The sequence below is a fragment of the Anopheles marshallii genome, chromosome 2 (assembly GCF_943734725.1).
Source record: "Anopheles marshallii chromosome 2, idAnoMarsDA_429_01, whole genome shotgun sequence".
NCBI classification, from domain to species: domain Eukaryota; kingdom Metazoa; phylum Arthropoda; class Insecta; order Diptera; family Culicidae; genus Anopheles; species Anopheles marshallii.
Genome location: NC_071326.1, coordinates 25,113,049 through 25,135,968, shown reverse-complemented (window position 1 = coordinate 25,135,968; position 22,920 = coordinate 25,113,049). Strand labels below are relative to the sequence as shown.

General features: G+C 43.3%; 1 protein-coding gene across 1 annotated transcript in view; it reads left to right on the top strand.

The window, feature by feature from the left end:
- LOC128709843 (nephrin) overlaps positions 1-22,920 on the top strand; it is a 65,008-nt gene that overhangs the window by 7,302 nt on the left and 34,786 nt on the right. The window contains exon 2 of the mRNA XM_053804866.1: positions 22,742-22,777. Within this exon, the coding sequence (XP_053660841.1) occupies positions 22,742-22,777 (36 nt within the window). The remainder of the gene's footprint in view (positions 1-22,741; positions 22,778-22,920) is intronic.

Here is a 22,920-nt window from a genome sequence, read left to right as displayed (position 1 = left end):
ACCCCTTTACCGAAAGCCAAAGTTCTTCGGTTACGGAAAAGGTTGAATTTTTGCTCAGCTAAAATAAACCAAAACTTTGATCTCCATCTCCGTACCATAATTAAATATACTTCTGCTGTAAGGAACCCATTTGCCCCGGCACCGGTACGCATCGCCCGGTGCAAAGGGCAACGTGTGTGTCCACACTCGGGCGCCAGTGTTTGCGCAGTTGTACATTTGCTGGAGTAAAATGTTGAAGGCATTTTAATTACTGTGGTGCCCGCTTGTGGTCCCGGTGTATGAACTGCGCTCGGTGCTTTCGGGTGAAGTTTCGTGTGCCGTGCGCCAAGGAATCGTGGAGTGAGATGCTTAGAGGTTATGTGGAAGAATAAATTTACTCTCCCGAGTGATGGGCAACTGTTCGGGGGTGTAAGACTTTGCAAGATCCACTTTCGGGCCAGTGACTGGTCAAACGATTCACTCAACGTGAGTTATCTTAAGCCCCAAATGAGATAAATCTCGATTCACGTACGATTGATGTGCTGGAATATGCTGGCGCAATATGCGACGTCCTCCTGGGTCGATAACCATGTGGGACAGTTTATTTTCTTAATTTAATTGATTCGAGCATTTATTTTCCTTTATCCGACCGGTACGGACAAGCGGCGGGTTTAGATTGCTTGCCATCGTTTTTGTGAGTTTGTGCCATTCATTCGCTTATGGGCAGATGTTGTCATTAAGGAAAACTCTACCAATTAGTGAGCAAATCTTCATCTTCAAACGTATCGAGCGTGTACCGTATTCAAACGTGATCGTTATTGCATTAGGAAGTCCATGGTATGCAGTCGGATTGATTTAACGACTGGGATTAGCGTGCGAAAGGTACGGCACACACGCAATCGTATTACAACTCCAATGGAGGCCGGATATGCAAGTCCCAGTTTCTGCTTCTGCCTGAAGTGACATTTTGTCATCCTTATACTGTCGCTGGTGTATGATGTCTGTACCACGCTCATTATATGTATCATCGTCATTCCCATCCGTGTGCCGAGAGCTTTCTACCCTGACTCCGCGTAACCGTAGCACGTCAACTACAGCAGCACCAACTTTTCAGTGCTATTAACATGATCAAAATGAAACCCGTAGCTATTGTCTTTGTCTCTCTCCCTCCCTCCCCTTCACCATACCATGTCCGCCATCTGTCAGTCACCCAACTTTTGTGTGCCGCTCTGGGCAACCTTCAGTCAGCTTAGTTTGCAGCATTCATCGGCTCATCATAAGGGGGCACATTATCTACGCTTTTCCTTCCATTCACTTTTCCTTGCATTTCCCTACCCTGAACTCCGCACCACGGTTATGGGCAACCAGAACCAGCTTGGCAAAACAATGTTTCTGTATGAACCTGTGAAACTGGTCGGCAATTACATTCAGCAGTTTGTGCGAGCGTCTCATGCTTTGAAATCACGGCACATCGTACGGCGTTGGGCGGCTTGATATCCTTGAAAGCACGAAGTACGACCACTCACTTTCATCAAGAGCACACACACACGCACACATGGACATGCACGTGGAAAGTGTGACTTTGTGCTGGGGATGTATTGCCGGTGACCGATACAAGGCCATGTTGGCGAGGAGTCGAGAACTAGCAACTGCTTGGAACGGGGCACCCATTTTCCATGACGAGACTAGGCTCATCAACATCACTATACGGGATGTCGATGATTCTAGTCGCCGTGTTGGTAAGAGGCCGAATGAAGGAAAGAAACACACCTACGTATGTGTTTGACTCTGTGTGTCAAAGGTACCCCACATGCAACACTCCATTAACAGTACGTTCCAGCCATCCCACCAGCGCCAGCCTCTGCAACAGGCCAAAAACACTCGCTTCTCCTTTATATTCCGCACAGTAGCAACGCGGCGGTAACCTCACTTTTAAGCAATTTTTTACTACGCTTAACGAGCAGCTAACGCACCCGGAACGGAGCAGGTGGCCGATGTGAGACGTGTTGAAGGCTATTCCACCTCAACCGACGACCGAGAACGGGAAGAAAGTAAACGAAGCAAGACGCGGAACTAAAACGGAGAGAAAAAAAATCAAAACCCGACGAAAGGAAGAGCTGACGGGGGTTGAAAAAAAAACGGCTGCAGGCAAAAACGCTGGCACATAAACTAAATTGTTTGTGAAAATTACACGACCGTTTTGTTTAGCTTCACGTTTTACTTTTTGTCCAGGTTTGGCCAACCTTACCGTTACGGTGCTTCACCAGGCTGGGGTGAATCGCTTGCGAGGACGAGAACGGCGTAAAAAAAATCCGTGGCACATACACATTTACCATCCTCTCTTCAAGAACGAGCATCTTGTGGGCATGAAAATGTCGTCGCCTTCCGAAGAAAATTCGTAGCGACCTGAAGGCTAAAAGGGAAAATGAAACTAAACATTCTAGTTAGGCAAGCGCAAATATTTCTAACCAGCCAGGGATGCAAAATTGCCCCCCCCCCCCAAAAAAAAAAGAACACATACCAACACACAGCGTCCGGCCACAAACGGAACGGGTGCTCCTGTTAAAATAACCCTTGGCCTCGAGGACGGATCCACCAACGCGGTGTGCATGTGTTTTGAATGGTGAAATGCGCACCGAAAAGCACCAAAAAGCGGAACATCTTCAGGCAAAAACCGTGGAGTCAAAGAAAACGCGCGCGAGCGAAGCAAAGGATATGGAAGCGCTGCTTACCCTGTAGCGTTTTTACCGTCATCTTCGTCGTCGGAAAACGACGGGTGGATTTTTGTTCCGCTGCTTGTTTCGATGCGGTGTCTGTTCCGGACGAATCGGTACGCGCGTGTGTTCAAACTTCAAACGTGCTCCAGTGCGTTCCATGCGAAATTCGAAATGGGCTACAGTGGGAACAATTTTGGACATCACGGTGCCGTATGAGGCCTGGTGCCCGGTATCCAGCGTTCTGTCCCGCACATGCAGCTGGAACGTTTGCTTTCGACATGAGAAGGAGTACCATCCGTGATTCGGTAAGAAAACCTGCCGGAAAGCGAAGCCGGAAAACTGGGCAAACTTCTCGTCTACAACTTATCCCGTTTGCTGTAAGCAGATTTGTTCCTTGGCATGCTTCTTTCATGCGCGCTGGTCGTGGCAGCCAGGAGAAACGAGTCGCGAATGCCCAGAACCACAGAAACGTGCACGTGAAGGTTGATACTTTACTGCGAAAAACGAGATGGATTTTCAAACGTTCTCCGCTCCCATACCGTGCTGCCAGCGTGGCAGATTTACCGCGGCATGTTCCAGGAAACGTGGTCGGGCACGCGAATTTCAACGTCATTTTCTGCTGGAAAATTATGCTCACCCAGAAGCCGCGAACCACGTATCCGGCTGGGAAGGAGTGCTGGGTATGGTGTGGTCCGACGAAAAGTTTGCAGTATTCCAAAACCGCACACGCTGCTGTGCTGGGGTTATAAAATCCAGCTGTAGCTGTTACGATGGATTTCCTTGCACGATGGACGGTGAAAATCTTTGGTCTTTGGCCGCTAACCGCTAACGATGGGTTTTGAAACGTTGTCTTTGCAAAACCTTTCAGTCGGTCGGTTCGGTTGGTTCGTGATCGGTAAGTTAACCGAGCATTGGACCCACGATTTGTGCACCGTGTGGTTTTGTAGAAATGCATCATCGTTTATACGATGTCGTGAGCTGCAACCGTTCCGGGAATGGAAAGTGTGTGGGTGGGATTATGGGAAATTGCTTTGCTTATTTACAGAAACGAATGGACTGCACTTTGCTCGTACAGCGTAAAAGCATCTGTTAAATCATACATTTGCGCTATGAAATTGCAAGATCTTTAACATTTTCAATCCATCTCTATTATTTACGTACTACAACTTCCATTGCCGTGTGGCAGATCCTGAAGCGCTATTTGGTTAGGTTCGTTTGAAGACTTGTTAATGGCATGACTAACGTTGACCGAAATCTTGTGAGACTACGCTCGTTTTTGCAACGGCCTTAACACTTGTACACATTTTAGCTGTTGTCCTAAAGTCTTCAGCTTTGAAGTCCATTCCTAGGCGTGTGTGAACTTGTTGTGAAACTTGTGTGAAATCAAAATCATGCAAAGCGCTGCATTAGTTTAGGTAATTTTTCTGGTTGACTGACTTCCAATATAGTAAAATTGAAGTCGCTCAGCATGAACTTTAAATAACTATCCGAACTTCTATCGAAATCTATTCTACCCTTGCATGAGGTACCGTACACTGAAACTGATACTTGGAACAGTGGCGAATCCAGGTTCTTTCAAGCCCTAAGCAGAATGACAGCTAAGGCCTGTTAAGGTTTGGCAGTTGGGGCAGGTTCTTCAGGAGTTATTGGCGCTAAAAGCTCCACACTGTTCGAGACTCCTCATGACTGCTTCGTTTGCGCAGTGGGTGATCCGCCCCTGACCTAGGCGTGTCATGAATGAGCGATATCTATTTCATCAGCTTACGCTAAAATATGGATTGAATTGTAAAAGATAATTTACGTCTCGTGAATGAAGTGAAGAATGACGTGAAGACAGGCGAGTCTCTCTGACGTATTTCCTAGTTTGGACGTGGAGGATGGACGTATAAAGCCTGGATAACTTCGCTGCATTTCATGGGATACTGTTCAGTTTGGCTTGAAAACAAAGCTCTCACTTCTCAGCTGGAGCGGCTATCGAACAATAACCAATATCCAATAACATTAGTATTCCATAGTAATGGAATGTAAAAAATATCCTAATCTATCTGTTTAGAATAACCTTATATTGGGTTTCGTCTAGAGTACAATGCAATGCAATGTGCTTTCACTAAAATGGACTATTACCAAGATAAATTTACACTAAGTTCATGGTGCAAACCGTTCCGATGGTACGAAATGGGATTTGAATTCTCGATTTGAACTTGCAATTCCGCTGTTTCTTCTCCAATAGGCTAACCTTCACTCCACCGGCAACCATTGACCTTCGACTGGGCCATTAGACAACCGTGTGGAAAGTGTCAAGTACGCTGTCCCAACCATGGCCTTACTGACAGAGGACAACACTTACGCTTTGCTGCAGCGGCAATCCCCCGAGCCTGATGGGTTTCGGCCGCTGCCGCTGCATCGTCCAGATTTTATGACCATTCTTAGCAACACAAGCACAAGTCATCTTCAAACCGTAGCACCATCCCCCATTGACCGACGTGACGGCAAAAGTAAAACAAAGAATTTCCCATCGCACGAAAAACCATCTCGTGTGCTTGAGGTTTTCGCTACCGCCACCCCCCGGGACGGTCACCTCGAACCTCGTAACCACCGTCCTGAGGTCAGAAGTTAGGATGTGGCTTCAAATCGTCGAATCCCGCACCCGTACCACCCCATCCGTACCGCCAGAATATGACTTGGCGAAAACTCATTGCAAAAGCTATAATTGAACTTATAAAACCTCACCCATTACGGACGTGCCGGCGAGCTGAAGTGGATGCTGGTACGCTTCGTTCCCTCGTAAGACAACGGCGAAACGGCTGCTAGCTGCTTTAAGAATGTGGATTCTTCGGGAACCCACATTTTAATGGCGAGTTGTTACGGGATCGGAGATTTTCCATCGATCGAGGGGCTGCCAGTGGCGGTGGCTGGGGATTGGGGACCGGACCGTTGCCGATGTAAGCATTTTCGAGTGATTTTAATTGACTCCACCGCATCTGGGTATCTGGTGCGGAGTTTTATGAACTCTTGAGCGGTTGTGCCGGGCGTGCGGCCGCGGGTAGACGGGAGCGGGCTATTTAAATTTACACCCACCCGTGTGGCACAGACACCGTATCGAGCGTTTTTGTTGTGATAAAAGTACAATCTTTTAATAAGAGTATTGCCTCGGGAGTAGCGTTATTTATTGTTTTGCTTCGCTCGCAGCCATGATAGCACTGGCTACGCGCGGTTACCATGGCAGCGTAGGGCGTACCGCAGATACTTCGCAAAGCTATACTGTGTAGGTAGCGCCAGTTGACGTTTGGCAAACTTTTTCCGACAACATCTTGCCGTGAAGCCTTGAAAGATGCCGTCTACCTGATTGTGTGTATCTTGGCGCGAAAAAGTTCAACACACAACCCTGCCAAAGATAGTACACCATCGATGCGGCGTAAAACAGCTCATAACGCAGAGAAACAGCTTCCCTTCGGGCGACTTTTGAAGTTGATCTCGATAAAGAGGAATTACGCTGTAGGTCCGGTGGAGAGCGAATGGACCAACCGCAAGGACCGACCAGTGACCAGTAACTCTGTGAATCACTGCCCTTCATTGCGGTATGGTGATGCGTAAAAATGTATAAAAAATAATTACGCCATTCCGGCAGTGTTTGTGGGTTCTGGCGGACCACCGAAGGGATCACTTTTACGATAGTCAGGAGTTAAGGGAAGGTTTCCCGTTTTGCCGTGTGTATTTTTTGTTGTTGTTGTTTTCCATTCGTAATGCCGAACCACAGCAAAAGTTTGCAACAGCCGAGGAGAGAAAAAAAATCATCTACTACTGGCCGTGGTGTCAATTGTGAGTCAAAAGTTTTTCCTCGCCACAGTAGATATATGCACACCGGAACACGGGATGTTAATTAAACGCGCGGACGTGATTTGACCGACTTGTTTGTGAAGTGAGCTACCGCAGGGTGTTATAATAATTATAAATGCTGTTTGTGCTTGTTTTTATTTTCATCCCGACCAATGTATTGTTTTGTATGGCTACATAAACATGGCATTGAATTAGTTATGGGCCGCTTGTTATCGAGCTGTGCCGTTGGTGGACGAGGCGTTTGTTAATCCATTGGAATTGGTGAATGAGGAACTGTAACTACATGGTTGGTGAGTTTTTACCGCTAGAAACATAGCTATAAAGCCCTTCGGACATGGCGGAAACATGCAGGTATTTAATGATTTTCATATGAACTTAAATGAACTGTTACTAACCGGTAAATATTCATGTTCATACAAGGGCAGTCCTGTTATTCGAATGTATAATTCTTGTAAACTTTTTCTAAAATCACATCTGCCTAAAACTAGTTTGGCAATAAGCGGAAATGCTACTAGGAGATCTCTTCTGCCGCTGTGAAGCTTCTATGCATATGTCGCTTATGGTAGCAAACTGCACTTCCTTTCAAAAACCTATTCACAGCAAGGGAAACTTTATACCTTTCCCAAAAGGATACGGAAAAATAGAAATTTTCCATCATTTCCTGGACGTGGAAAATAGAAAAGTGGAGCTAAACTTCCCATAACAGCATCACACGATAGTATCTGACGCTCGTTAAACTTTTACTGGCGCAATACGGAAAAACCGCGCGCAAGGATGAAAGCTGATAAGTTTATTTTCATCCTCATCTGCAAGACAGCTATTGTGTATGCACAAACTGGGCTAAAGCTTAACACACAGAAGAAGAAAAAATGGTTTGGCCATTAATACAGCGCGGTTTGTGTGTTGTGTTGATGGTGAAACACTGCCTCGCCTATCGTTATTTGATCGCGTTTGGTTCATTATGTAACGCAAGCTGTACGAACGATAAAAGAGCCAGAATGCTGGTACATTATCGTCATAAACTTAACACTTTCGGTAAAACAATGCACCCAAAGTTCGGCCAAACGAACACAAAAATCTGTAGCACATCGCATCGCCGAACGCAAAACGAGACAATCAGCAGCGATGTTGTGTGGGATGTCGTTACCGAATCTTTGCGTAAGGAGTGCAAACTACGTGATGAGGATTTGGAAACGTGTCCGAACTCTTTTACACACACACACGCACAAACAGCCAGCAATCCTTTACACGGTACAGTGCACGTACGCTTCCAGACCGACCCGCAGGGCTCCGAAATTTGTTCACAAAACTTTCAGCACCCTGTTTTGAATTGCGAGCAAGTGTGCGTTTGTGTGGCAAGAAAAATTGTCCCAGCACAGCAACAAGATGGTGCCGGCGGGGAAGCTTTTCGGATACAAACATGATTTGCTCGGAATGACAAAGCTTTTCTTCATTTTTTTTCTGTTCGAGCTGTCTGTTTCCTTGCCGGTATGCATCGTTGCATTCTCGATTCCACCCGGCCCCCCGGTGGTGGTCCCTAGTGGCAGGAAGAAGTTGCACATGTTGATCTTGCTAGTTATTAGTTTGCCCTAGGGTTGGTGTTAACGAGTTTGCTGAAAAGTTTAGCATGAACAGAATTATTCGCTACTTTGCTTTGCGCCCTTGCTGAAAGATGCTTCGCTGCACCCGATTTGAATATGTGCCGGAAATTGTCGAGTGCAATTGAAAAAAGTTCACTGTAAGCCTTGTTTCCAGGTTGTTTCTTTCTTTTTTTTGGGTTTGGTGTATGGTTCAAGCGCTTGCATTTCATGCTCTCCCACGATAACGTTATTGTGTGGCTCATTTTGTAGCACAATACGGAGCAACAGTTTTCCAAACGCCTGTCAAGCGGGTGGTGTGTATACATAAAACACATTCGTGAATGTTTTTTATTGTACAGTCATAAATTATGTGTACATGAAACGAAAAATTGCGAGCGGTAGGCCACTGGCACACTCACCCATCTGTTACGCAAAAGTTCAACTGATAAACGATTAAACTTTGCTTACCTGTACCGGCGATAAGAGCTGTTAGAAGTGGTTGTGCGATTTTCAGGAATAATTTTGCACAGTTTGAGATAGTGTTTGCTTCGTAAAATTAATACCACGGACTTTGGTTCATGGTTAAAATTGCATTCATGTTCTTATTTTGTCTAAAACAAAATCAATTCGGTAGGATAGAACATTTTACATTTACATTGTCAGTAACACAAACATGAATGAGTTTAACATAACTGCACTAGATTGAATTGATATATTGCAATAATTTGATCAATTATTGTAAAGGTGATGAATGGTTAAGAAAAGATAAATCTGATTGTTGTAAGAATTGCACGTTTCTTCCTTACCGGCACATCAACCTCAAAAGGTTCTGCTATTTCTGGCTGTCTTTAACCTAATGTACCCGTAGCCGGAGTGTCAGTCCTGCGTAAGGGGAGGATTGGTCCGGATTTTGTTCCGGTCCTACCATGTGACGAACCGCGTCGCTACCAAAAAACCTGGCCACCAACTTAAATATGGAAATCATTCATTGAATCAAAAGCATTTTACTCTAAACGGTGTTGCGAAGAACTAAGTTAAGCAACGAAAAACGAAGTTACGAAGTTGAAAATGTGTATGTCTGCAGAAGAAGTTACAGAAGAGTTACGTGATATCTGTACTTTAAACTGCCTATATGTTCGTTGTTTTTGATTTATTTTAGGGGAAGGGGAAAACACGATGCTTTATGTTGTTTTACGTGGAAATATAAAACTAGAATCATCACCGGCTGAACTTTGAACTCACCGTGTACAAGCTTCCTTTGGGCCATGCTACGGCTCAATGCTCTGTGCTCCATGCGACATCTGAACGACCGTAAACATTCAAAACGATTGAACAAAAAGAAGCAGAGAAAAAAACGACTGCACATATACTCGCATACCCATAAACAACACTAGTCGAGTGAAACGTTTCTGCCTCAGGTCCCGGGGAAAATATGGTTCGCTATTGTCGTCTATGTTACTGCAAAACGTAAAATATGCAACGGAACCAGAGCGCAGCAAAACCGGTCGCAGGAAGCAGAACATTAAACGGGTATTTATAGACGTCACAAAATGTCTCGCTGGCCTTACATACCGGTGCATACGACACACACACACACACGGTGTGGCACGTTTTCGGTGTCATTACTATATTAGCTTCACTCTTGCCATCGCACCGACGTCTATAGGGCCTTTGTGCCAGCCGTCTGGCAAAATTGTCATTGCCCCATGGCGTATGCACCGATCGCATGAGGAAATGCCATCATACAGAACGGGAAGAACGCTGGGCTCTTGATTGGAACCGGGATTTACGTTGATTTTTAATGGGATTTTGTACTAAGAAAGAAGTGATGTACCTGGAGCATTATTAGAAGAAAGATGATGGAATAAAAATGAGGTTTTCACATTTTTTGCGGAAGCTGATCAAAACTGTATCAAATCCATACAAAGAATTTGTAGTTGCTTTGGAAGGTTTTTAGCTTGAACTACATCGTACATAGTTGCCTTCTTGCTCCTGTACCTAAAGAATCAAACCCACACAAAGCTTATCTTAAACACCGTAGCACCAATAGCATCTTCACTTTAACAGCTACAAGAACTACACAACTGTTCGAAAGCCCACTCGAAAGGACGCTCAAGTATATCAACGTCTAGCACGATTACTTCCCACTGTTAGCTAAATGACTCCCTTGTGGCTGTGAAAATAACATGTTAACCTCAGTGAAAACGTCGCAATTGACCAACCACATCCGTTTACATCCGAGCTGGACCAAATCCAAGCGTCCACACACGAACGTCCCCGGGGGTAGTTTCGATTCAAACGATAGAAACACGTCCTGGATGGGCTAATAGTCCGATCAAATCATCGAATGGAAGGCTCCGAGCAATCGCAGCTGCCAGCTCTCCTAGTGAGCATGATAAAATTTTAATGATGTCGAAAATCAGCAAACTGTGTGTAATATTTATAAGATCAAACAACATGAAATTAACGATGGACGGGCACGGAACGGGGAAGGAAAATGTGAGTGCACAAGAGTCAAGTGAATATGCAGCAATAAGCTTCCAAGAGCGTCACGGGCACCAATTTTAGGTGCCGTGCCACCGGTAATCAATTGCATCAATGAAGAATTCATCGTTTCGGGGTTTAAGCACCGCTCGTAAAAACTGGACCAAATCGTCCAACATTCAGGCACTCGGGGAGCGAGCTCGGGCACCGATGTTTGCCGTTCACATTTTATTGCATTCGGTGTGGAAATAGTTTTTAGCAGTGATCGTCTATCACACTTCTTCGGCGTTACCGAACAGCAGTAGCAAATCGAGCAAAACTTTAATGAGCGAATGAGCCGACACAGCGGCGCCTCTTCCCTAGTGTGGCCTTGCTGTCCGCAACCTGCGATTACCTCCGATCCGGAACCGGTCCGGTGCTTCCTCGATTGTGGAGAAAAAGTTAAACACATTTACGAGGCACCTTACCATTTCTCTCAAAAACACTGTGGGGTTGTGGCTGTGTTTCGCTTTAATCGATCCTTTATGCGCTCCATTCTCCGGGGCTGGAGCTGCCGAGCCGAACCTCAAATCTCATTAAAGGGCCGGTAAACTTTTGCGTAAATAAATAAAGTTGGTTTCGGTTTGCCCCGGTGCCGAAAACCACCGTTTGGTTGCCAAAGTGTAGAAGTGTGTTGCATAAAATAAATTACTTCTCCGAAGTGTGTTGTCGGACGTTGTCGGAATGTTGGCATTTTGTGCATTCAACGCAGAGAAGGATCGTTTTTTGTTGGTGAAATTTGTTTTTTTCAATTTTTTGGTTTAATGTTGGAATAGTGCAAGTAGTTCAGGTAGACTACAGGAGCAGAAAACAAATGTGATTATAATGTCAAACATATCACAATCGGTATACCAAACAAGAATATCTATATGGCAACTCTTTAGACAATGCTATCTGTCTTTTTACAAAATATTCTGAAGAGATTTCTTCTGCTGGCTTATTCAGGATATTTAAGAGATGATGCGTTATTTGTACCCAACTTCATTGTTCGTATCTTTTGTGATTTGTTGTGAAATCTTGATAAACAAATGCAGTGTTTTAAAATATAGTCAGTTCATAAATTGGTCTATTTGAAGAGTAGGAGTCTTGGTGCTTTCTACGCGTGTGCCATACCGTGTGGATGTCTTTCATTAACAGCATTTATATAACCCAAATTAATGACTAATGCGAACAATCTCGAATTTGTGTTTTGCATCCAATTATTCCCAAAAAGAAAAGGAATTATCCATCCAAACCATTGAAGTGATCATAATGGAGCCAGATATACTCACCACCATCCGGCCTTATTTATTTCGGTGATATGTGTCATAACAAATATTTTACTTAATTGCGATGCGCTGCCTTCACGTGGCAATTTCAAATATGTGGCGCCCTTGAGCAACCGCAAGCTGACGGGGCCACCAAATAGAAGGACACAGCATCCAGAAGAAAAAAAAAACGGTACGAACGCAAGCACTAAATGCCATCCAAATTATACCACAATTTTACCAAGATCGCAGATGAAGAAGAAAAAAAAAGTCTTAAACGGAAACACCAACAGCAACGAACATTGGCATTCAAGAAATAAAACGTTTTTCACATTTTTCCAACACCCCGGGGTTGGGGAATGGGGAATGGAACGCCAAGCAAAGCGTTGGTGATAATGGTGCCCCCTGGTGAATGTTGATGGTGGTGGTTGAAATGAGCAGAATAAGGACGAAGAAAAAGCAGAGAAAAATAAAATATCCTCCACGAACCACAAGACAAAACCTGCCCAATCGTGCAAAGGCACTTTCCACCGTGGAACCGGAGCGGTCGAGGAAAACCCCGTTGCCCCGGGACGGATGAACGCAAGGCAACCTTTCCCGGATGCCAACTATCTCATCACACTATCGGTAACTATTTACATAATAAGAGCTTCGAATCAGCATGAGCCGGCAAAGAATACGTCTATGCAAATTGAATTAGTTTCGATGCTATAATATGGCACCCAGGCGGCAGGGCTTGGGCTGAATTTCTGAAAAGGTGGCGGCCCGATGCTACGTGTGGGAAAGATTGGCAAAACCGGTCCCGCGCTGTGGTGTGGGGAACACCGGGGTACACATGTGTGTGAAAGGATGGATGGATGAATGGATGGTTTGCGTTGGCATCTGTTGGAGCGCGTGCTGGAAGGACGCAAACTGTGTGCCAGCCTGCAACCTCCGGTTCCTGGACGACCGTGAACGTGTCAACGGGAAAACTAAACTGCTCGTTCGTGAAGAAGACGAAAAACGTGAAGGCCGTTTCTTTAACCACAAGCGTGTTAGATGGCATCAGCGAGTCGGTACAGTTTTTCCGGATACCTACGCGAAGAAAACGCTGCCGGAACTTTCACCCGGCCAGGAGGGTTTGGTGAGGTGGGGAGAGTTGGGAGTACCCCCCAGGACGGGGTACAAGATGAAAGATGAAGCGAAGATACACTTGCAACGCCATACCGTTCAGCCGCAGTCTGTGTGAAGAATGAATGGAAGCATGAATGCATTTGCTTAAAAAAGTCACGTCTTCTCGGATGGAACGCGAACCCAATGCTGACAGAGAAGCATAAAGAAAATAGCAAATTTAGCCAAGCCAGCAACAGGAAGTAGCGTCACACCGGAAGCAGCAGCAGCGGAACAAAAAAAAAGGCAAGAAGCAAAACATAATAACAGCAAGGAGAGAAAGAGTTCTGAGTTTCATTTATTTCCACTTTTCATTCCGACCATTTTTTCCTTCATCGCCGAACGCTTCATTCAGTGGAAACCGTTGTGGTTATAAAAAGGTGTTGCCTCCGTGCCTGACAGTGAGCTGCATTCGACTATGTGTTTCTTTTTGGTTTGCTTTCCATTTTCCATTCTTTCGCCAGCAACCAAGGTACGCTGGGCGACACTGCGCCCAGCAAGGCAACAAACGAGAAGCTTCGAACGGAACTGAGTTGCTTAATTTTTCGTCAGCTTCAGATTCCTCTAGGATCCATCCGGGTTCTTTTTTGCTACAACCTATTTCGGCCCGCTGTTTTATTGAGTAGGGTGTGCGTGTGTGTGTGTGTGTATGTGTTAAAAAGCGGCCACGAGCACGTGCTTTGTCTCGAGCTAGTGGGTGGTGGCATTTTTACTACCGCAGGCAGCGTGAAGTGAAAAGTTGGAGTAATTAGCATAGTGGTGCTTGTAAGTAGCTCAGCGAAATGAGAAATAGGTTAATTTTTATAAGACACTTGAATCTGCTGGATGAGTGCTTTCAATTTGATTTTTTTTCTTTTTCTTCAAAGTGGCCTTTTTCGCAGTAAAGCGATGCCGTTCAGTTTGCCATTTACAGTGTAGTTTGGCGAAAGTGTAGTTGTGATTAATTGCTCAAGCGTACCTGAAGTTTCTGTCGTTTTATTGTGTGAGGTTTCTTTAGTATTTTTTTTAATTAGCCATCCATAATGCAATAGATTTTTTCATTAAATACTTCGAATGTTTGTATTTTGATTAAATAGCTGCCAATATTCCTCTTCACTGACACAGTCAAACCTCCATCGGAAAATGCAATTCAATTACTTCGAGGCCAAGAGTAGCGACAATTTATAGCCGAAGCCACGAAAAATCTAAAATAATATGTTTTGACTGGTGTCGCCAGACTCCAGACAGCTGGCGTATGATTGCCTTATAGGGCTTATGAAAACTAAGGATTCAAGTGAACATTGTTGGATTCATTTGTCATTAAGATTTTTTTAACCATCTTTTTTCAAAATCTGTCTAGCTTTTAGATTATATGCTTTTAGATTATTAGCTTTCCAGCTTTGTCACATAAAACTCTGGATCTCAAACGTGGAACTAACACATTAACAGCAAAAGAAAGATACAAATTAGCATCAAGACCTTGGTTAATGCTCATTGAAGATTATGATACTATTATAAATAATGATAATAATATACATATTTTTTTTATGTAATTTCACTTTGATTGTACATTATTTGAGCATATTTTTTGCACGCGTTGTTAATAAGTAATGTTACAAGAGACAATTTGCAACATTTTAAAGAAAATGAAAAAAAATACAAATATATACTTAATATTCACTTCATTCAATATTTTAATTTATTTAATACTGCAGCACTTCTTTCATATTTTTATTTGTTAGTAGTATCCTCTAAAACTAAGCTTCCCAATAGCTATATTGTGGACTGTATCGAATATCTTTTCGGAATCAATGAACTAATACAAATCATTCACGTAAAAAACTATCCAATCACAAAAGGAGAGTATAGATTGTTGGATAACGGTTAGGAATTGAAAATCACCAACCCACAACCACAAACGGAGTTGTAAATGGTGGTTTTTTAGGAATTCTGCAAACCAAACTCACAATCCAAAGCCAATTTCGCATCAGAAGTGTTTGAAATTGACGACCTAAAACCACCTGGCAGGCAGGGGCTTTGGTACAACATGCTGCTTGTTTATCTGCGCTACTTCTTCACTAAGCGCTTGGCACAATGTCTTCTAGCTGTTATTTGTTACGAAAACCATTTTTTAACTGTTTTGCGCAAAACCACCACACACCCACCGACCTGTGTTTCCTCGCCCGTTAGGTGGAGCACACTTTTATAGCAAATCCCGTTGGCCACGTTGAGTTTTCGAATCTTCTGTCTATCATAAGTTTAACGGGAGATTCGTTACTGACGAAAATTCGTTTTCACCGCCACCGCCACCGCCATTTCCCAGGGTCGAAACCCAGCACTTGGAGTTGAATTATTTTTTCCCGCCCTGTCTTGTGCCTTGCGTGAAGATCAATCGGGCGGGAGACTGAACAGCGGGAGATGAGAACAGTGAGGTGGCGATGGTGTAATTTCGACCGACAGCTGCTGCCTGATTCGATTTCGCAAAAAAGTTCGTTGAATATTGTGCCACGGGCAAAGGGATGCCTTTACAAACCCCGTGTTCGCGCTCTCCTGCACAAGGGCGCGATTGTCCGGCGCACTTAAACATCGTTATCCTACCCGATGGTAAGGACGAATAAAAGCGCCGCCGAATACCGGAGAAGTGGACCTTCATCAAACAAAATTGACAAGTCATTTAAATTGGTATCACCGGTGTGGAAATGTTCTTGTCAAAAGTTGAAGGATTTTGGGGTGGCGGCGACGGCGTGGATCATCCGATGGGCTGCGGGCCCATGAATTTTGATGCATTCACTGGCTGAGCAGACTGACGGGGCGTGCTTAGGGCCTAAAATGAAGCAAATAAATTCATGACCTTATCATGCCGCGTTGAGCTGTTGGATAATTATAAATAGCTTCAAGAAAAGCAGCTGTTGGCGGATCGGCTTGCAGATGGTTGAGTGACGACGCTATTTCTTAGAGCGAGTTGACGGGTTGTGTGTGTGTGCTAGAGCTCCAGCGAATGTAAATTTGCATTGTAAGTTTCCAATTGAATAAATATTTCAAGCAAAAATTAATCCCCTTTTTAATTCAAGATCGTTTAATGTCCACCATGTCGCGCATTTTTCAAGCGTGAACTCATCGAATGTTAAATGGAGCCGATTTCCCGATGTTTCTAATTTTAGTTGGTAAAAACGCAGTATTTCCTCACATGTCAGCCGATGCATGGAGGAAAGCAGTAAAAACACAAATATACATTCATAGTGTGATCTGTCTGTTAAAAGGTTGAAATGTGTATGTGTGTGAATAATTCCCGGGTTCACTCGCGCTCACTGTGTTCTACGGGGACCGAACGAAATGCGGCGTGGCGCATCAGCCGTGCTGCCAAGGACAGAAGCGCGATCACCTTCCGAGCACGCCACGCGCGTAAAATAGTTTGCTTAATTGATCTGAAAAAATAAATATCCCTATCGTGCGGCTTGTGACATGGAGAAAAAAAAGTCATCACTGTGGGTGGCATATAGGGAAGGAAATCTCGAACGTGTCGTCATTCAACTCTGTTGAAATATGATGTCCGAAATATGCTAGGTGTAAAAAAAGAAAAGAGAACTCTCAGAAACCTAGTAAACTTGACAGTAACAGTGAAAGTTTTATTTAAAAATAGAAATCTTTATTTAGTAGAAGAATTGCGGAAGAACTCAGGTTTATGGTCAGTTTTTCTCAATAAATATTTAGTAACCATCAAAATAATTTTCGTTAAAAAGCTGCTCACCTGTAATATAGTGTTCCTTGAATGTTAGCTTGTCATTCAAAACGAGTTATTGTTCGCAAGTTCGTCGTGATTGATATCTCTGGGATAATGGTCCACTTTAACTCATCACCAACATGAGTCATTATTCGACTTCATTCGCCAACAATATTGAAATATTTGCGAGTTATGTGAAAATTCTGACACTGAAAAGAACGCGAAAACCATATCGGAAAATGAGCTGTTTGATAGACTGCTCTAAACAAACCAACAATGTAATGCTGCTCACTTTCATCTACTCAACCAGTGCAATGAATGATTATCACATGCCAATGCTTACACTACACCAAGCAGCACATTCTCACATCTGTCTGGCAGATTCTAAACAAAAGCCGCGCGTATGTGAGTGCCTGTGTTATGCATAAACAACCGCACCCGGCAATGTAATAAAAGTCACATCGTGATCATCAATACTTGATCGTTCGGCAGATTGATGAACAGTTTTATCGTTTGTTTCAATAACAGATTCAGTAAACATCCGTTTTTTTTTTCGCTTTCTCTCTTCTTTGCCTTTGCTTATGTTTTTCCAAGAACCCACGTTGCTTCTCGATTGCCGTGTAAGTATACAACGGGCCCCCCCGAAACAGTAACCTCGGCCGTACTTGTACGGCCCATCAAGCCGTGTTTATCCCAATGCAAGCGATGTAGCCGAAATCTAGTAAATCCCATCGGCAGGACGGGAAGGAAAAATTAATCTCAGTCCTTTCATCAATCAGATAAGCTTTCCTCTCAATTAATATTTGTTTTGCGGTGTATTTATAAGACATTCGCGTGGTTCCCGGTGGGATCCAATGCTGATCCAAAAGCGAGCGAGCAAGAGTAAAAAAAAACCCCCACGAGATAATGCAGTAGAAGATCAGTAAAGGTGCAGAAGAACTTTAGGCCTTTTTTTTTTGTTCTCAAAGTGGACAAGAAGAAAGGAAAGCATCTTCTATGAGCATGTTTTTTTTTGCCGTCTCCCTTGCTTTGCAAACCACGAACGAGAAGTTTGCCCAAGTCGAATAACTTGTTTACGTTTGGCAAATGTTTCCTTTTTCCGCCAATGATTTCATACGGCGCTCGCCGAGGGTGAGAAAAATTTATAGCTCTTGGGAAAATAAAATCGTTCCATTCGAGGTTCATCGTAGAAGCCACTCAATGCCGTACCGGCAGCACCGAATGGTCAGTTGGAAAATCATGAACTGTAAGGATGCTTATGGGTCGCTTCCGCTTACAGTTTGAACCTACTTCCTCACAGGCACCAAAGCGATACAGCGCAAGGGCACCAAGGGGCCAAGTGGTTTGTTGGAGATGGGCGTTGCGTCCGGGCGAAAAGTTGTTTATTTCACATTCGACGATTTTTATCGATAACTTAATTTAACTTCTCTGATTGAATTCATCTGGGAAGGAGTGAGCGAGTGGTACACCGACTACCGGGCGAAATTCACCATTAAGTTTGATTTCGCCGGTTGCACCACACAAACCCGAAATGACGAAAAACAGCTGAGGTACAACAAGCGACTTAAACAAACCAACGACAAAAAAGTGTTCCACCCGCACCCAAAAACGGAACCATGAATAGATGAAAAATAACTTGCCCGAACAGTGAAAATAAGCTGACTTCACAGAAGCCAAATGCCAGCTGGACAGCAGTCGGGAGTCAAAGTTGCTGAGAGTTGGAAACTCAATTTCTCAAGCTCAACAGCTCGATCGTGATCACATGGGGATAGCTGCCGGGTGGCAGGCGTAACACTAGTCCACTGTGCACGGGGACAGCCTAGCGAAAAGAAATGTCCCTCGAACTTTCTCGAGGGAAAAAATCGGGATAGTTGTAGGTCTGTTGTACGTGCTGGTTTTTTCGCTCTCCACCGTTGTCCATATTTGCTGCTCTCTATTTTATTTGCAAAAAAAAAGAACGATACAAGTTGTTTTGTGCATACGGGCGTATCAACACACCAGCACACGACTCGATAGCAAATCCCGACAAGCGGAAATAAATAAATCAATTTACTTCGAACGCAGCGGAACAGGAAACTTTTCGGGGGCCAGCAAAAAGGAACGGAAATGGGACGATTTTTTGTACACCTCTACTCTTGTTGGTTGGTTGAAAGGACGAAGAGAAATGTCGTGCGTGTGTTGGTAAAAAGGTGGATACAAAACGGAGTTGGGCCCATTTTGCAAGAAGTTACTATTGTATGACGATTTAAGTTAAGCTTGTGCTCACGAACCTTAATCAATGTATATCCGATAATTCGGTTTTTTCTAATATGCTTCGAAAAAGAGCTTGTAAAAGCGACAGTTTGGTAACAATTTTTATTATGTGCTGTTGAATGCTAACGTTTTTCATTGGAAGTTCTACCTTCACAGTAAATAAGGTCATTAACAATTAATAAAATATCAATTCTTTTAAAGAACCATACAGATAAGATTTTTTTTCCTGGTGCTCCTGAGTTTCTAACATTTGTTCGTTAATTGTGTTTATGTGAAGCTTTTAATTGTTGAATAATGTTGGCGAAAAACTAATTTTATTTGTTAAATTCATAGTATAGTAGGAAATCCGTCGAGAAAAGTATTCCAGAAAATGAAGACAACATTTATTATATTTATTTAGTAGTTTAATATTAACAATTAATTTATTGAAGAAAAAATAATACATTAATCAATTTCAATCAGCAATTCTTGTCTATGACAAATCATCTTCTCGTTGCTGACAGACAGAAGGCAAGAGTTATGGCGGCAAATGAACATAGCGTGAAACAACTGATATATTTGGGATATTGTATGTAAAGTTGACTACTTCATAAGTGTCAAAAGAGAATTGAATATTTTAATTCTAAAGATATTCGCCAACAAAAGGAATAATAATATATCGATTGCATTGCATGATACCACAGGTTGTTGTACAAAGCTCTTTTGTAAAGAAATATTTCTTTTAGCATTTCCAAGTCACAGAACCTTTCGCACACGTGGTTGAACTCCAAAGCGCTTGTTTTTCTTCAGAATAGTCATAACAAGCGAAAGGTGTTTATTTACCATACCGCCAGGGTACATAGTTTGGGTTCACTGCCTCTCGACAGTGTGATTGTCTCAAGTACAAAGAAAATCCCTGCAGAGTGATCAGAATAAACTATCGAACCAAACAACATCAAACGATAGATTATGGTTGTAATGCCGTCCCAAGTAACAAGAGCCCAAACTCCTGAGCAGTGACACATCATATCTGACTCTGAAAAGGGGCTGGATGCTGCGATAAGGGGATGCACGTTGGGTGTAGCCGGGGAAACAAAAAAAACCAACAATAGGGAATGAGTTTTCCCGTTTCTTCTGAGCTGTTTGTGCAACAGAATGCAGGTGTTGACGGGTACTAAGCCCGACGTCTTGCAGTGTGGGTTGGACTGGAAATAAATCCTTCCAACCGACACCACAAAACAGAAGCGAACCGGTCGTCTTTTCGTGCTGTTCCGTAATCCTTAATGAAAATGCAGATGAGTTTTCATCGCTGTAAGAGTGCAGATTTACATCACTTCATTTTTATTCTCGCTTTTGCCCTGTTTTTCCCCATGAACACGGCGCTACATTACCGGGCCGCTGGTGCTAACCAGTGCCGTAAAAGTTATGAAAATCAATAACCGTTACGGGAACGAGGCAATGAAATTACTAAGCTGCTGCTGGTGCTGTTAGCATAATTGTTCAGTAAATAAAATCCAGCAGGAAAAGCTCAATCGATACACCATCTTCGTGTTCGTTTGCGTTTTGCTTTTGCCACACCGTGACGGGTCACTTCTAAGCATTGGATCTCGAATCTAACTCGGTGGTACCTCATGCACCTCGGATTCTTCTTTTCGAGCAGGGGATTAAATGGCCCAGACGTGGCCAATAGACTACCCGCAATCCACCACTACACACTCTCTCTCTCTCTCTCTCAACACCATCGTCTTTGATGCTTAATGTCAATAACAAATCAGCATAACCTCAAAAGAATGCTTGCACAAACCAGACACGGGGATTAAGGTCGTTTTCTTGAGGGGGGAATGAGAATCGTTTCTCTGGTTCTCGGGTTGTTTGTGTGAGTGTGTGTGTTTGCTCAAGTCTTTTGGTTTGATCTCCGAGTGTAAGAAACAGATGGTGCAAAAGTTTGTTGACCGTGAAGAAGTTTCGTTTGCGTTTGTCATTTGCTATGGTAGCCACATTGGCGAAATGCAATTTTTACTTTCTTCCTTTTGCAAATATAAGGAACACAACCGGTTGAATACTTTTGCATCTGCAAAAAATATGGAAGAAAGCAATGAAATTTAGCTAGTTGAACCATTAGAATTTCACAGTATAACAGTACCAGTGGCATCCTTAAAGCAAATCACTTTTGCAGTTAATTTTCCTCACTTTCACTTCCTCGCAAAACTTACTGACACAGTTCGCGTTGTTCATGCAGTGCCTAAGACGCAATATCCTGTTTCTCCGTCAATCAAATGTGTAGCTGAACAACGTTCCCGTGCCGCGCTGTAAACCATACAGAACGGAATGAAAGTCGTTCGAGCATGTTCTCATTTCTGTCCCCGATCTTTTCTGCCTTTATTAACCACATAAATATGTCTAGCATTGCTCAAGACGGACGGTCTGACTGCGACGCCCCGATGGGGTTGGTTCATTTTCTACCGTGCACTCGTGGGACAGCATGCGGCACATGCCGAGTCGGAACGGGCACGTTCGTTATGGATATCCATTCTACCCAAACCCGGCTGACAGTACGTTTCCGGTCCCGACAGAGTGTCAAATGATGCTCCATCTATGCGTTACACCTTCCCTTTGGTGATGCTGCTGCTGCTGCTGCCACCATCCGGTGCCTGGTGGGGTGCTATTTTAGATTAAATTTTGTGCACAGCAGTACGTCTGTGCGAAATATTACATACTCTCTTGCTTCTGTTTTGTATTAACCGAATGCAGATGTAGCCTTCAGTGGAGTGCTGATTGGTGTGATGCTAAGATATCCGGAATGTGGGAAACTTTTTCGCAAGATGTGATTAATGTTCTGGGTACCGTTTAATTAGGGGTTACTTCATAAACATCTAAAGTAAATTAAAAAAAAATGTTGTACTAAAAGTTTCTCTAACTTCTTCTTTTGTTATTTCTTTACAGGTATGTTGGGATTTATGTCTAGAATCGGAGGCACCATTGCGTGAGATCACAAATTAGAAGTTTGGAACGGGTTTTTTCATAAACACAATACACTCACACTGTCATAACGCACACGGTCTTTTAATTCTATTACTAACAAAATGGGTTTTTATGTTTTCGTAACTAATGTTATGTTTTTTTTGTTGTTGAAATTGTTTGTTTTTCATTCCGATAGGCTGCTTGGCTCCATGCCTTCAAAAATTTAACCTTAAAAATGGCCCTCGTGAATGGTTTCCGCTTTCGGAGCAGAATTTGCTCACGCTTAAAAAAAATAAGTTTTCAGCCGAAACATGTGTTAACAATAATTCAGTTGCTGTAAATCACCTCTTCTTCGAACCGGAGCTTATTTACGATTCGCTGCCATGTCTGTCAGGGGGCTTGTTTTGTGCGGAAAAATTGTCATATGTCGCGGACGGAAAAGGTGCCCGAATTCCTACAGTTTTAGGTAGGGAATTTCCAAAAACATGGGTGGCCTCTTTGTCCGCTGGCAAACAGTTCTGCTTTGCTCACGGTAGCAAGTTTGTAGCAAATTTTTGACATAAAATAATAATGATTCTAGGAAATGGGGGCCAAATATGGTTACTGGAAGGGCAAGATTTGGATATGAGATTGTTGTTTGCTACTGCCTTTGTATGGAAATGTTGAACGAAATCTTCTGTTTAGGCCATCCATCCACACACCACAATCAAAAGCCTACACCACAGTTCAAACATTACACCATCAGTTCTTACAGGGATTTCTATTATGCTGCTTTTGTATGGAAGTTTGTTGAAGTTGTAATGTTTTCAATTTCAGGAAAATTTACTCCTACAACCGCAACAGTCGACACCAGTACGTACGACTTTAGTGATATTACTTAGAATCTTAAAGCCTTCTCTATTTTCCCTTTATTTTGAGTTCCTTCCCATTGCTACTGCTCGTTTACTTTGATGTCGATTACGATTGTTTCTTAGAAACTTTTCAATTGTGCATCA